Source organism: Thunnus maccoyii, chromosome 12, assembly GCF_910596095.1.
Source record: "Thunnus maccoyii chromosome 12, fThuMac1.1, whole genome shotgun sequence".
NCBI lineage: Eukaryota > Metazoa > Chordata > Actinopteri > Scombriformes > Scombridae > Thunnus > Thunnus maccoyii.
The window spans coordinates 3,592,923-3,608,427 of record NC_056544.1 but is presented as its reverse complement, the minus strand read 5'-3'; the positions used below and the strand labels follow the sequence as shown (position 1 = coordinate 3,608,427).

Here is a 15,505-nt window from a genome sequence, read left to right as displayed (position 1 = left end):
ACAATAATGCTCTTTAACTTTCATATCTTTTAAGCTTTTTTGACAAAACGGGTTCAATGTTGCAGTCAAACATTTTCAGGAATTTCACTCTCTAACACAGTGATTAGAGTTTGTCTATATGATGAGTTGTGAACAGTTCAACCAGAGTGATGCTCGTCTCTCAGAGTGATGAGATGATTTTATTAGTTTGAAGATGTGAAGTTGTAAATCTCTCCAGCATTAGAGCCAAGACTTGAGAAAAGAAAGACAAACATATTTGTTGAGATTGACGCTCAGGTCATTCTTGACCTTGGAAACAGCAAATGACAGACAGTCACATTGCAGGGTCCCTTTAGTAGCTGCTCCAGAGCTTTCGATTGTATCACATCTTCCTCAACAGCAGTTTGTCAAATTCTGATTATTTTCAAAGCACTTTACGGGCTTCTCATCCATGTTTGTTTTAAACCATTTTAAATGTTGGAACAGATATTCTGAAAACACGTCATGATCATAAGAACTGAAGTCAAACACAGACACGGTTCCACTTGCACCTTATTAAACATGTTTACTGAGAGTCCCTTTATAAAACATGTAATCATGGGTAAAGTCATCTTGTCTGGCAAACAAAGACATACAAAAGTAACATTAGTTATAACTGAGATGAAGGATTATTACTGCTGGCCTGGTTCCCTTTTCTTATACACATATTATATGTTTGATCCCTTTAAACTCTTTTAATAGCAAATACAATCCTGCTATTCAAGTTTCTTTTGATAAAAATAAAAATATTTAATAAAAAATATTTCTTGTCTCAATATTCCTTTTGGTCTTTGATTATAAAGAAGTAAAAACAATGTACAAAGAAGAATGTTTAAAATAGAAATATCTCATAATAATAAGCTGTTCAATGAGCAAGAGAACAAAAAATAATTAGAGTGCTTCGTCACAATGATCTACACAAGTTCAAATGAGCCTCAGCAGCATGTTCAACACTGTCAACTGGGAATCCTGAAAGGAGGAAAAGTGCATGATGTTAGCTGACATGACAGCCGGTGACGTGAGAATCTTTCACTCAGCACAGGACAAATCTTCCAGGTGATTGGTGCCGCTGCACTAACGTGGAAGGTGATGATTGAAGTGTTGTGTGTGCGTAGCAGCGAGGCCTTGATGTGTGGATTCTAGTCAGTCAGTTAGTCTGACTGTCAATGTAGTGGTCGATCAATCTGTCATCAAAGTGTTGAAAATCTTCCTTATCTTCTTCCATGATAACTCACCAGCTGATGTTGCCAGACACTGACAGGACATCAGCTGTTATTATAGTAGATTTTTTAATCGATCCAGCGTCTTCTTTGGCTTTTCTGAGTTGCGCCACAGGAATACGCTAAATATCTAGTTCCCTTAGTCATCCTTTTCTTTTAGCTCTGACGTCCCTTAGTGAATGTCCTGCAGCAGCAGGAAGCTTCATCAGTAATTCACACTATTGTGAGGTAAGAACTCTACATATCTATATGTTTCCAGTCTTTCCTCTCATGCTCTGTATTGTCTAATACAGCAGACATGTGATAAATGTAGTTTAACTGAAAGCTATTTTGACCTGGACCTTGTTTTGTCATCATTTTCCAAAGTTCAGTATATATTTTTGATCAACATTCCCTTTAACTGCTTCACTGCATATATATTATGTCTTATTTGCCAAAATGAGATTAAAAAAGTACTTTTTGTTTGTTTGTTTTTTAAATTAAATGGGTGCAGCAGAAGCAGATATTGTCCCTTTTATTCCACACATTCTTCTTTCTTGTCAAAACCTGGTGCCTACATTACCCACAATGCAACCAGGTCATGTACCGTTTGATCAGAGATTTGGGTGTGTGTTTCTCTTTAATGAAGTGAAACTGGCTTTATCTGTCTGTTCTCTTGCTCTGTGGTGGATATTTGGGAAACGACCCATTATTGAATCCTGGCGCCAGGACACGTACCATTATACTTTAATACAAATAAGATAAGGACTATTGATTGTTAACAACTATCAATCAAATCAAAAGATTCTAAATGTGTATCCTGAGTCACTGTGGATGATGAGAAAACAAGGTCTCGGTTGGAAATGACTGCAATTGTCAGTGAAGTGTAAAAATAAAATCTCCCTCCTGAGCTCATTTAGTTCCCTGCTCACTCCTACAGCACCGTCAGACGTTCTACATCCGCCGTATTAAGTGCACCAGTTCAGTAGTGCAGCCAGTCAGGAATTCCCCTGGAGCTTTACCCCTGAAAAAACTAAAAACGAATCTTTAAAACAAACAAAAGTGAAAGCTCCTCCTGTCCACAGTTTGTGATTTTGCTGCTGCTGGGGTGTCAGTTGTAGGGATGGTGAGGGAGGAGGCTGTTAGTTGATCCTGGCTGCATCATCAGAGACCACAGACAGACCACCTACACTCACACACACACACACACACACACACACACAGAAAAGAAGTAGTTAAAGCAGTGACATAAAGGAAAATAATCACTTTCATCATTTGTTAGACAGGATGCTGTTGCTGACTCTTTAACGTCCAACGGTTCAGAAGCACAGCGTGTAGTCAGGACTCTTTCAGACCTGCACCCCTTCATGTTAATCTGATGCCAATTTAACACGCAACATTTCCTTTAACACTTCCAACAAGTCTGAAGTGAAAGCTGTCAGATTAACGTGAAGGCTGCAGAGAGAAATGTGTCTCGTTTCACCTTCTTCCATCACTGGGATACATTTATTGAATTCATTTAATATCAAAATCGGTGATAAACTAGGAAACACTGTGAAAGATACATTTTTAAGTTTTTGAAGAGATTGATCTAATCATATCAGATCAATCTATATAAACTATATTTATTTATATTTATAGACTCACGTGGTCTGATCCTGATTGGCCAGATGAGAATGGAGCAGAGTGCCAGAGCTGCGACAACGGCCACGCCTCCCGTCACTATGACCATGACGTAATGATAAAACCACACACAGGCCGGACAACACTGCACAGTGCTGAGAGAGAGAGAGAGAGAGAGAGAGAGAGAGAGAATGAAACACTGAAACTAATGACCTTATTCAAAATCTGTCTCTTTTTGATATCATCTCTTTATTTGACATTTAACTCTTGACATTTAAATGTCACAATGTGTCTCAACTCATCATGTCTAACAAGTATTGGTGAATATCAAAGTATCTTATTCCTCTTGATGTCCAAAAATGATTTAAAAAACACATAATTGAGTCACAAGGTTGTATTTTCGTGGAGGCAAGCAGCGCTCTGACTGTTTGGTATTTTCCTGACCTAGAAACTTGTTTTGCATGTCTGTGTGGTATTTTGGAGACCAGCACAGAGTGCAGGGTACACAGGTGGGAGGTTCATTCAAATGAAGCAGACAGTTATTTGGTTGACATTTGTTCTTAGACGTCGCCTTGAAAACAGACGTCTCAGAACAACGTCTGTTTGTGGTGCAGCATGAATCTGCTGTTGCTTTGGTGATTTTATCAACAAGATCAAACTAAATACTTGCTGCAGACATTGTGCAATAACAGATCGATGCTTAAAATATAAATGATTGATCTCAATTAAACACTGTCTAACCAAAATCAGCACGGAAAGTAACGTTTCATGTGGTTAAAACGGGAAAGTCAGTATATCTGCAGTGATCTATAAATGAATGTGGGTGATTCTTACAGTATCTGCTGTCTGCAGCTGCTTTATGCTGTATGAAAAGCTTCTCCTTCACTTCATTAAATCCCTGAAACATCTGAAGGCAGCAGGACTGATACGCTGATAAATCTGCAGACTCTGATGAATGTCACGCCAGAGCGCAGTGCCGTTATACACCTTCATTAAACCATCTGATGACACCAGGCTGCTACAGTAGAACCACACACACACTTCTACACACATCAGACTGGTTGCTTGTAAATCTGTTTTTTATGAAGGAGACGTCGGTTTAGCAGCTCATCAGCCTCTTTTCCAACTCTCTTTTTTAGCAGAAGTGTCTCATGTTTTATCCTTGAAACACATTGAGATGAAATAGCATCAGTCCAATATAATCATATAAATGGCTTCACCAAATCAATGTATTTTTTATTTCAATCGTTATTATAGTAATTAACTGATGAAAACAACTACTCCATCTGTCTTTGGCTGCAGATTTGCGGTGAGGTGTGTTCATGTTACTCTCTGAACCATCCGGGCATTTCTTGAAGAAAAGCTTTCCGTTTGCTGAGCTGTCGTTATCACGTTTAACTGTGATTGGCACAACTCTTTCGGAGCTACGAGAGAAGTGATGTGACTGGCTGAGAGAATATTTAATAATTACCACATCTGCTGATCTGTATTCACCTTCATTAAGCTCTTTTGCACACTGCACTGTTGCACATACATCAACCAAAGTAGCAGGTGTGCCCGGAGACGCCCACACTGTCCTTGCGCTTGCACAGTTAAAACAGGGCCCGCAATGCTGCACTGGGTGAAATTTTCCTTTATCAATATGAACACACCCACTGTAGTTTATTTTATCTCAGTGCCACACATGCCGTCCTGCTGCAACAAATACTCAGTAGAGGATCCAATGAGGATTAATCCGCTGCTGAAGATAGTCCCCAAAAAATTATTATTATTTTCTCCTGTTTGAGCTAAAAACTACAGCTCCCAGCTGGAGATTACTGAACCAATGGTGTTGACGATAAGATAACAAACACTGTTGATTTTGGTCTTTTCATAGGATTTGTTGAAGAATATTATGGTTTAACACCAGCCTTATGTTTTAAAAATGAGTGGTCAAAATGAAAACACATCTATATCCTACATTTCCCATCATGCAACTCAACAGCATCTTTTACTAGATCCTCCCTGCCTGCAGAATGAATGAAGAATCATTGACCCAGTCTTCTTACTTAACTACAAAAGAAGTCACTAATTATCATATATACTGTGTGTATTACATTAAATGACTTACTTTAGTGTGTGTGTGTGAGTGTGAGAGTGTGTGTGTGTGTGTGTGTGTGTGTGTGTGTGTGTGTGTGTGTGTGTGTGTGTGTGTGTGTGCACTAACTGGCAAGGATGCAGGGCCTGAATGACCATCACAGCCACTCCATTAGCCACTTTATCAGTGAAACTCATGGCTCCGTAGACAAACGCTCCACTTTGCTGTGAGAGGGAAGAAGACAAAGAACGCCATCAGCAAGGTCACATCACACCTCCGTCTCTGTTTCACACACTCGCACTCATCTTACCGTCTCATTGGCGATGAGCTCAGCAGTCATGGCGAGCGATATGACCAGGATAGTGGCAGACCCCGCCCCCAGCAGGACAGCCGCCCCGTATACCCGCTGGCCCATACTGTCGTCCAGCAGCACCCAGTAGGAGAAGGCCATGATCAGCAGCAGGCCCATGAAGTAGGTGAGCTGGACCAATCAGAGGAGAGTACAGGATGAGTGGGATGTTGGTTCAAATGAAATGAAGTTGAAGACTTTAATACTTCCTCTTCTAATCAGATATATAGATACAGGGTCAGGTCAAGTTCATATCAGATCCTGCTGTTCAACACAGTATTAGTATTTATTACTTAACATTTATGGAAACGCTAGAATCTGACAAGCAGTCAGCACTTGATTGAGGTTGTGGTTAGTGATAGTGTGATCTACACTATACTGAGAGAGGTTTCTAATATTTTGTACAGCGATGTTTTTGAACGGGTGGATCAAATATTAGAGAGGACTTCAGCTGTTGACACTTTGAACATTTGGCTGTTTTTACTCTTTTATTACAGTAAACTGGCTGAGTCACTGTACATACATTTATTATAATCAGACTAAGTGAGGCTACTGAGAAATACCACCAGTTTAGATGTGAGTGGAACGATGGTATACTTGTTCTTAAATTTCAAAATGTACTTAAAGTATCAAAAGTAAAAGTAGGAAACTCATGATTCAGATAAATATGAGTGTTATACTATTATATATTAGATTACTGGATTATTATTACTGATCATTTAAGGGGGACGCAGCATTTTACTGCTGTTAGTCGAGGTGGAGCCAACTTCTGTATGTTAGATAACTTCATCTGTCACATTGCATCATATGTCAGGAATTCATCATGTACTGTATTTTGTAAGTGAAATTTTACTACTTTTTTACTATTTTTTTAATTACTGTTTTTCTTATTCTCATTTTCATCTGGAATGAACATGTTTAGACTTTTTTGCAACCAGGTAACCCATCATGCTTTGGATGACATGAACAAGAGCTGCAGTGTTTCTGTATTTCTTTACATTTTGGTGAATCTACAACATGGAAGTGGGTTACCAGCAGTTCCTCTTTGTGCTGTAACAACAATGTACAAACAAAAATCACTGGACTACCTTGACACTAGACAATAGAGAACACTTAAACATGATGATTATGAAGAAAAATCGGAGACTTTCAGGACCCCTTTTTCTATGATTTCTGAGCAGAATTATAGACGTTTATCATCAATGGACATCAGAGGTGCCATCATCACTGGGAAGAGTAGGTTGTTCTACATATCAGGCAGAAATGATAAGATAGAAACTACTAGTCAACTTGATTGTAATCTGATTGTTTACAATAATTCAAGGTTAAAGGTCAAAGAAGCATCATGATCAGACTGAAATGGCATTTTGTTTTCCCTGGAAAAACAAATGCAGATGTGTGCGGTGATGCAGACTGAGGTAAAAGATCCTACTTACAGATTTTCCAAAGCGTTTACTGACAGGCTTCATTATGAAGGAGGACAGGAAGCCGCTCACGTACATCACTAGTGGGATAGTCGCTATGAACTTCTGTTGGAGGGAGAACGGGAAACAGAATGACAAATGTGACATTGATAAATAATGACTGTAATGAGTTTTGTGTTACCTTAGGAAGCCCAAGAGTGTTGATGAGATACATTGCGATGTAGGTCTGGGACAGGTTGACTATTAACCTGGTGGACATGTAGAGTAAGGCCACCTACAGACACACAGTGACACAGAGATCTGTCAGCAGGCAGTGAAAACTTTGATCTACATCTTTGCTTCAAGATATCTGACGGAACACAACATGTGGCAACTATCAAGTTGTTGTAATAGGAAACATGTCTCTCTCAATCTGTCAGCTGAAGCTGAAGCTTTAGTGTGTTTATTCTGATATTAAGAGAGAAAGATCTGGTTTAACCTGGTAGAAAGAGGGCTGCTGCAGCCAACACTTCCACTGCAGAGGGGATGAGGAGGTCTTGGCGCGAGGAAGCAGGGGCCTCCGCTCCCCATCCTCCTCTTCCTCCTCTGTCCTGTTCCTCCTGCTACTCCCCTCCTCTCCTCCAGTCTCCTCTCTTGCTCCAGGCCTCCTCTCTGAAGTGCCCAGGTGGAAGAAAAGGGAGAAGAGAGCGCCGATGCCCAGTACGATCAACGCCAGATTCTGTGATCACACACAATACAATCAAACAAAAAGACAAAGTGCCATTTAAAACAAGTAAAAAGTCACAATCTGAGTCTCCTAACAGAAGACTGTTCCTGCCTTTAACATGCAGAGTCACAAAGTGTAACTACAGCATCCCAAATAGAGCGTAGCTTTGGTTACAGAAGTAGAGGGAAAACAGAGAAGTTCAGAGAAGCTCTTCAACCAAATCACTTTTTTTTTTTATTTAAAATTGACAATATGTGAATGCAATATGTGAAAAAAAATGATTTTTTGGAAATTGCAGTATTATTAAGAGTTCACTGATTTATCATCGTACTCATATGATCCAACACTGTCTGAATCACAATAGACAATTAAAAATAAATGATTTCTATATGTTTTATTTTCTATCATTTCTATTTCTATAATATTAATTATTACACAGATTCTTCTTGCCAAGACCTGCTGCCTACATTACCCACAATGCAACTCAACCATTGACAGTTTGGAGGGAAATTCGGTTGAGTTATGCTAGTAGCAGCTAATGTAGCCTGGAGCTGCTAGCCTCCAGCAGAGATGAGGAGCTACAGAGGTCTGCTAACCTCACAACATCAGAGAGTGTTTTCATTTTCAAACTTGTAGTCTTCAGACCCAACTGACGCTGACTCAACATCACTTGATGTCACTTGATGTCACATGCTCCTCATATATTGGTTTAATAAAGGTTGTGTTCAGTTGGTCATATTATGGGTATATTTACATGCACACATAATGACTTCACTGTAAATCCTTTGAGAAAAGTAACACCTTTTTAAAGCAGTTTACATGACTGTATAATAATCCTGTCCCCATTTGAAATGAAACATGTGAGTGAATATGCAGAGAAAATTGTGTTTTTGGAGTTTTGCTTTGAGGAAAAATGTTCTGATGATGTCAGAATGCTGCAGATGACGACACATATCATTCCTGCTTCCTGAAGGAACTTCAACCTTCTACAAGCAGTTGTGGATAAGAATCAAACATGAATCTATTTCAGCACAGAGTCTACTATAATAACATTAAAAACACATTTTTGATTTTCATATAAATGTGTACTAGCTGAAATAAAACAAGCAAAATAAAAACATTTTGCAAGTGAGGGGTGTGGTCAGACGTTTGAGATTGTGTCTCCAGGGGGAGCTGTGTGAAATCTGATGAACTGCCTCAAGTGATGTCACTTGTCACTAGGAAGAATAATGTGTGTAATAAGAGGACTCTTTTAAAATGCTGATTCATTCAGATAAAGGTTAATAATTATCAAGTCCAGCCAGTGTTTTTGCCCCCTGTGTGTCCATGACTCATATGACATTTCAGCTAAATCCCATCTGCAATGCAAACACACATAATGTTGGGTTTAAAAGTACAGGTACAGTGTGTTTAGTGGTTCTGTTCACCGTATGATATAAATGTATCATTAAGTGTCACGTGTTAGCTGATATGACGTCCTCTTCCTCACCCTGAAGACAGGAATATCTACTGGTCCCAGTTCATCGCTTAACAGGTCACCGTCCTCTCCGGCTTGTGCGTGGAACAGCAGGTAAGCCACTGCATACACTGTGATGTTGGCTATCACTGTGAACGCATACCTACACACACACACACACACACACACACACACACACACACACACACACACACACACACACACACACACACACACACACACACACACACACACACAGAGGAGAGACAACATGTTCAGGATCCATGGATTACTTTGCTCTGTGTGTGTGTGTGTGTGTGTGTGTGTGTGTGTGTGTATAAAACGTACCTGTATGCAGTGAGCTCTACTTTATCGTGCTCACATGTGACCAGCTCTGGAATGAGGGACAGGTGGGAGATCTGAGTGGCGGCCCAGCCGAACTGAAAGATGATGATGAACGGGATGAAGTAGGTCAAACTGGCCCACTGGGGGGTGAGGGAGTCACAACCCAGACACTGGTTGAAGATGAAGGCGAAGGACAGCACCACGCTTAGTGTCCCTGGATAACACAGACACAGGAAAGTGAAAACTGAAACTTCGGAGTAACACATCCATTACACTATTTCTGGGAAATGAAGTCCACGAGAGTCCTCAAACTTGCAAAACTTGCAAAACACTGCCTTCCAAAGTAAAGTTCCCTTGTGCAAACATAATTATATGAAGACTTCAGTATTAACTGTACTCACAGATTTTTACATACATGCAGTGTTTTATAAAACAAAATCTTTCAAACTTCTTTTTTAATACAATGTAACGCAAAGTTAAAACCTGTTAAATGAGATTTACGTAGACTTTTACAAAGCAACTGAAGTCATCATTTTTCATTTTTAATACTCTCAGAGATTAAAACATTTTTTTATTTATGGGGCCATTTAGTCTTTATTTGACAGCAAAACAAAGGTCGTCTGTGGCAACTTTTGCACCTAAATTTGTTACATTACATATATGAATCTTTTTATGGCTTCAGTGCACTAAGTTTGAATTTTACTTCCATGGCTCTGTGGATGACAATGTTGGTCTGTTGTCCATCACTTTGGTCCAGACTGAAATATCTCAACAGCTGGATTGCTATGAAATTTCATACAGACATTCATGGTCCTCAGAGGATGAATCCTGCTGCCTTTTTTCCTCTAGCATCATCAGCAGGAATAATATCTGGACAACAGTTTGATGGATTGTCATGATTTTAACAACAGGAGACATTCAACTTTGGTGATCCTCTGACTTTTCCTGTAACGCCACTATGAGGTTGACCTTTGAGTTCTTAGTGCACACATTCATGGTCCCCAGAGGATGAAATGTAATAACTCTTATCTCCTGATTTTTCATCTAGCGTCATCGTCTGGTCAACATTTCCTTTTGTCCAACATTTTGATTAATGACCAAATACTTGCAAAGCTAATGACGTTCCCATCAGCCTCAGCGGTACTTTGTGTTTAGTGCTAATTGGCAAATGGCTCACGCTTCGGCAACACAGTGAAGATGTTAAACATTAGACCTGTTAAACATCAACATGCTAGCATCATCAAGGTGAGCATGTTAGCATGCTGATGTCAGCATTTAGCTGGAGTGCAGCCTCACGGAGCTGCTAGCATGGCTGTTAAACGCTTGTTAGGAGGGTGAAATTATTGAAACTGTTTGACCACTGTGAAGAAACAGGAATATAAAAGCTTCGGCCCAACCCAACATGACCTTGTAGACAGTTTATAATTGACTCTGTCTGCATGTGACACCTACTTGTACTTGTCAAGTCATTCAAGCATTGACAATCACTTTGCATGTCTCATTGACTGTCTTGTAAAACATGACCTGAACTTAACTGGATCAATAAAATAAATACCAAGTGTCCAGCATGGGAACATAGTCCAAACAACAGTGACATAAAAAGTTACATATATTGTCTTTATGAGAGGATGTACTGACAAAAACCAATCAGAACCAGCTTCAGTCCAATTAGTTTCAATTCAGTGTTAGTTTGTATTGGCTCACAATCATGTGTTCTAGAAACGTTATGAGCACGTAATATGTATCAATAGTTCAGACTCTCATATTTTTGGTCACTGTGATGATGGCAGAGAATAGGGCTGTAACTAACAATGATTTTCCTCATTGATTCATCTGTCAATTATTATATCAATTAATCAATTTGTTGTTTTGTCCATAAAATGTCAGAAAATGGTGAAAAATGTTGATCAGTGTTTCCCAAAGCACAAGATGACGTCCTCAAATGTTTTTCTTTTGTCCACAACCCAAAAGATATTCAGTTTACTGTCATAAAGGACTGAAGAAACCAGAAAATATTCACATTTGAGAAGCTGGCCTCAAAAAATGACTTAAAACGATTATCAAAATAGTTGCTGAATAATTCAATAGTTGGCGACTAATCAATTAATCGATTAATCGTTGCAGCTCTAACAGAGAATACACTGAAACCGTAAAAATATCAGTCTCTCTATCTTTATGTTAGTCTAGCAGTCTAACTACATCATAAAGTCTTGAACACTTTGTCGCCGAAACTCATCAGAAGGGTGTCACAACAATTCACACCACATCTCTCACATTTTTAACAAGACATTTTTCACACATCAATTTATAAAATAAACTACATTTGACCTGTTTGAGCTGCGTAAACCTCCTGCTGGGAACTGGAACTGAAACTATGTGTAATCCAGCTGTATGAGGATTAGAGATGCTCTGAATTGACAATGAGTGTGAACTTCCAAGAATAATCTTGAATCTTGGTGATGTCAGACCAAGTGGTTGAATCTAATCAGACTGATTGACTGACTCACCGACTAAATGCCAGGTCTTCCTCTTGCCGTAGTTTCCACAGCCAGGGGCTCGGTCAGACTCGTAGCCAATAAGAGGTGTACAGATACCATCAGCTATCTGCCCGACCAGCAGCAGCACACCTATAGTACAGGTAAACAGTCACTACTCAGTAATACACTGGAGATGAGGGAGCACATGTAGACATTCATTGTATGAATTCATTATAAAGATCCCAGAAAATGCACAAACAATTAAAAACACAATATCCCTCTGACACAGTCTCAGAAACCTGAACATTATAAGCTTTATTACAGAGATTTATTACAGTTATTGAATAGGGCTGCATGTATAGATGGATAGATGGATAGACAGACAGACAGATAGATAGATAGACAGATAGACAGACTAACCTGCATTTGTGTTTTGGAAGCCCAGCACTGAATGGTAGAACACCAGCAGGTATGTGAACCACATTGAGGCACATAAGTCGTTCAGAAAGTGTCCCACCGCATAGCTGAGCTTCTTGAGGGCCGGCAGAGACCTCTCAGTGTCCGACATTATGACGACAAAAAACGCTTAAAACTACGATCGCAACACGCACTTTGTTCAGCTATGTTAACACGGGTTAGTTGCCTTAATGACCTCGAACTTTTTCAGACTTTAGGAGGAGTTGACTGGTAAATGACGGCTGTTTCGGTTCCCTTTTTTCACATGCTATTTTCCTCTATCTGTATGCGTTTGTCTCTTCAGCAAATTATACCACCCGCCGCAGCAACGACACAGAGATATTCCCTTCAATCTCAGTCAGTTTCCTCTTGTAATCAGGTGACAGTGTAGAGAAGCCAGGAGGAGCATGTGAACAGGAATGAAAACCGAAACAGAGCAGCACCCGTGGATAAAACCGGCTTTTCATCACCCTTAACTAGCATCACATGTAAACACCTGCTTATCTGTAAAAATGATGAAACGTGAGCGGGATTCTCGACCTCAGCCTACCGCCGGGTGTAATCGAGTAAATTACGCTGTTGAAAAACAATGAAAACGATCAGAATGCCATTAAAATGACCTCAAAACGAGACACAAACCCCCGAAGAGCCTGTTGTTCTTCTTTTCACTCCATGGCAGCTGTGCGGGAGGTCAAACCCGCAGCGGAGCGGAAAACACCGGGCGGCGGCATTATCGCCGACATTCACAGACAAACGCAACCCACATCTGGCGATAAACATACAAACAGATGTTCATAACAACACAGACCGCCGATGATGACGTAAGCGTAAAAAAACCCGGAGGAGTGGACCAATAGGAAACCCTTCTTGCTCCACTCAGCCAATAGCGTGAGCCGCGACGGCAGACTGACAGCCAAAGAGTGACTATGTAGTAAAGCGAAGAAATGAGAGAGATATCCCCAACTCACTTCCGCTGTTGCACAATAAACCAAAGATGTCATATGTCATTTAAAATCTATAAATCACAGCCACGTTGGCCACTAGCGGACATTTTTTGTGCATATTTTGCTATTTAGGTGAACTACAATAATTGTCATTGTTAAAATACAAAAAAAGGTTTACATGTGACAGCATGTAGGGCTCTGACGTCACATTCACTGCCTTGCTATGTGCTGAGATGCACGTCAACAAAGCATTTAATGTTTCTCAGTTCTGTAAATAACTGTTCCAAAAAGTTGCAGGTATGTTATAAAAAGGAGTAATGTTTAGAATCTGAAGGGCTACGCTGACACAACTTATGACTTCACCTCTACACCCTGGAGACCAGGAACCCAGATACTACCTCAATACCTTATCTGGGTGTAAAATACAGTTATCTGGAATTACAACACTTGGGTTTTTTAAAGTTGAAATGTTGCTATATTTGACACCATCTCTGTTGAGAAGAGCAAAGCCTCACCTTCATTAGTTATTAATCATGTGGTGTTTCCAAAGTCCAAGTCAATAATTAAAAAAAAAAAAAAAAACACATCAAACTTTGGAAACCTGACAACAAAACTAATATTGAACCACAAAACCACATTTCTCTTCTAGCTGGTGCTTGGATATCTATATTAAATAGGAAATTCCTATAAATTAGGTTTCTATCTCCTAGTGACCTGACTGTTATTAATTATTTCACATGTATTTATTTTTTTTACCCTGATCAAGATTCATATTAACAGCCAGTAGCTGTAAAATGTGTCTGCCAGGCTCCATATCAGTGTAAGTATCACACTACTCCTGGTTTATCCTCCTTTGATTGGTTCCCCATTGATAATCATGTGCAACAGGTCAATTCTGCATCAATTTTTTCAAATAATTAACACCTCTCATTTCCAAGTGTGCCAGAGCATACAGTGACATTGCCAGGATTGAGTTCGGGAGATTCTTTTAAGAAAACTAGAAACCTGGGATGTGGACATGACAGCAGGAACACCAGCATCTTCCACAACCTTTCCTCATAAACCACTACGGAGAGAAAATAGTGCAAATATTGTTTACATGTGTACATTTTTTTTTTCATCTTAAACCATATTTGCATTTGTAAAGCTTATATGCGTAAATAATATTTGCACAGTAGTTGCAAGTTGTACTTTGTGTTTAGTTCTAATTTGCATGTCAGTTAGCATGTTAGCATGCTAACATGCTAACTTCACAACATCATTATTTGTGAGAATGTTAGAATAACAACCACAACCATTTATACCTTTGCCACAACTATTGTAGCTTGACAACCATTTCCTTTCACTGGATTGCTAAACAAATTGAATACGTGTGCAGTATTCAGAGGTATAAAACCAGGCTGTGATTGCTGAGGATCAATAAAACTGTTATCCATCTTACAATTTGGTATTCTTTACAATGTCCATTACAGCCTTACAGACACGCTAGCAAGGCTGTAGACGCTCAGTATGCCGTTTAGTTTGATTGAACCTTTACTGTCAGCTTGAGACATTTACACACATTTTTCTGAAAACATTCAAGCTAGAATAACGCTTCTTTCAATTTTCCAGACCCACATCCTCACCTGCTTGTGCTGTAACTGTAGCAAGTTAAATGATACACTTCAATACAGGCAAAAACATCCCTTCTAAAAGACTTTCAAAAATACTGTTCACAGTCACCTTAAATAAAGATAAGTTTTTATTTTGTTTGGTTGTTTTTAATGGAGTTATCCGACTTTCCATCCTCCAACCCAGAGAGAAAGAGGAAAATTAAAAATACAAGTTATTTAAAAAATTACATTTTGAGGAACACACTAGAAGCTACAAAACACAAACTTTTAGAACAACTCAAAAAGACAGAAAAAAAACACAGGTTCCAAATCGTAGACAGTCTTTTTTTTTAGTTACAAATTAAAACGGAAAAAAAAAGCATAGTTTTTACATAAACATCTTTTTAAACTTTTGATTCTGGTGGTTGTGAGGTTTTCCTCTGAGGGTGAATGTGTCTGAGAAGTACACCGAGCCCTATCCATCGCAGGAAATAGACATAGCCGCTCACTGTGTACTTCCTTTGACCCGAGGGAATAAAAACTTTATAGACTATGTGTGAGAGCTGCATCTTTTCGTCCATGAAGTCTCTTTTTGATGAGCTCGAGTAAATGTACAGCGTGTTTGTACGTGCGTGTGTGTGCGTGTGTGTGTGTGTGTGTGTGTGTGTGTGCACGTGTGGTCCGACAGTCTCATTGCTGTATCTCCTCAGAAATACGCATCTCTCTCCTCTGAACCAGTCAGTAAGGAAGGAAAAAAAAAAAAAAAAAAAAATCAAAAATCAAAAAATAGATAACTAACCAGTCTGCCAGTTACCCAGCTGAATCCAGTCTCACCTTTT

General features: G+C 39.4%; 1 protein-coding gene across 1 annotated transcript; it reads right to left on the bottom strand.

Annotated features, from left to right (window-relative positions):
* Positions 1-160: 160 nt before the first annotated feature.
* LOC121908345 (major facilitator superfamily domain-containing protein 12-like) lies at positions 161-12,937 on the bottom strand. The gene is made up of 11 exons (XM_042428272.1): positions 12,095-12,937; positions 11,705-11,824; positions 9,201-9,411; positions 8,886-9,015; positions 7,169-7,408; positions 6,872-6,964; positions 6,703-6,795; positions 5,228-5,398; positions 5,047-5,141; positions 2,865-2,995; positions 161-2,403 (listed from the first exon to the last, which is right to left on the bottom strand). Exons 1-11 carry the CDS (start codon positions 12,240-12,242, stop codon positions 2,360-2,362), a joined length of 1,476 nt encoding a protein of 491 aa, XP_042284206.1. The 5' UTR covers positions 12,243-12,937; the 3' UTR covers positions 161-2,359.
* Positions 12,938-15,505: the final 2,568 nt, after the last annotated feature.

What these genes read in the sequence shown, in the direction of transcription:
- LOC121908345 (XM_042428272.1), bottom strand. Translation starts at nt 12,242, where the DNA reads ATGTCGGACACTGAGAGGTCTCTGCCGGCCCTCAAGAAGCTCAGCTAT. An exon ending in GTAGAGCTCACTGCATACAG is followed by an intron (nt 9,016 to 9,200) that starts GTACGTTTTATA and finishes GTGTGTGTGTAG; the next exon opens with GTATGCGTTCACAGTGATAG. An exon ending in GTAAACGCTTTGGAAAATCT is followed by an intron (nt 5,399 to 6,702) that starts GTAAGTAGGATC and finishes TGATTGGTCCAG; the next exon opens with CTCACCTACTTCATGGGCCT.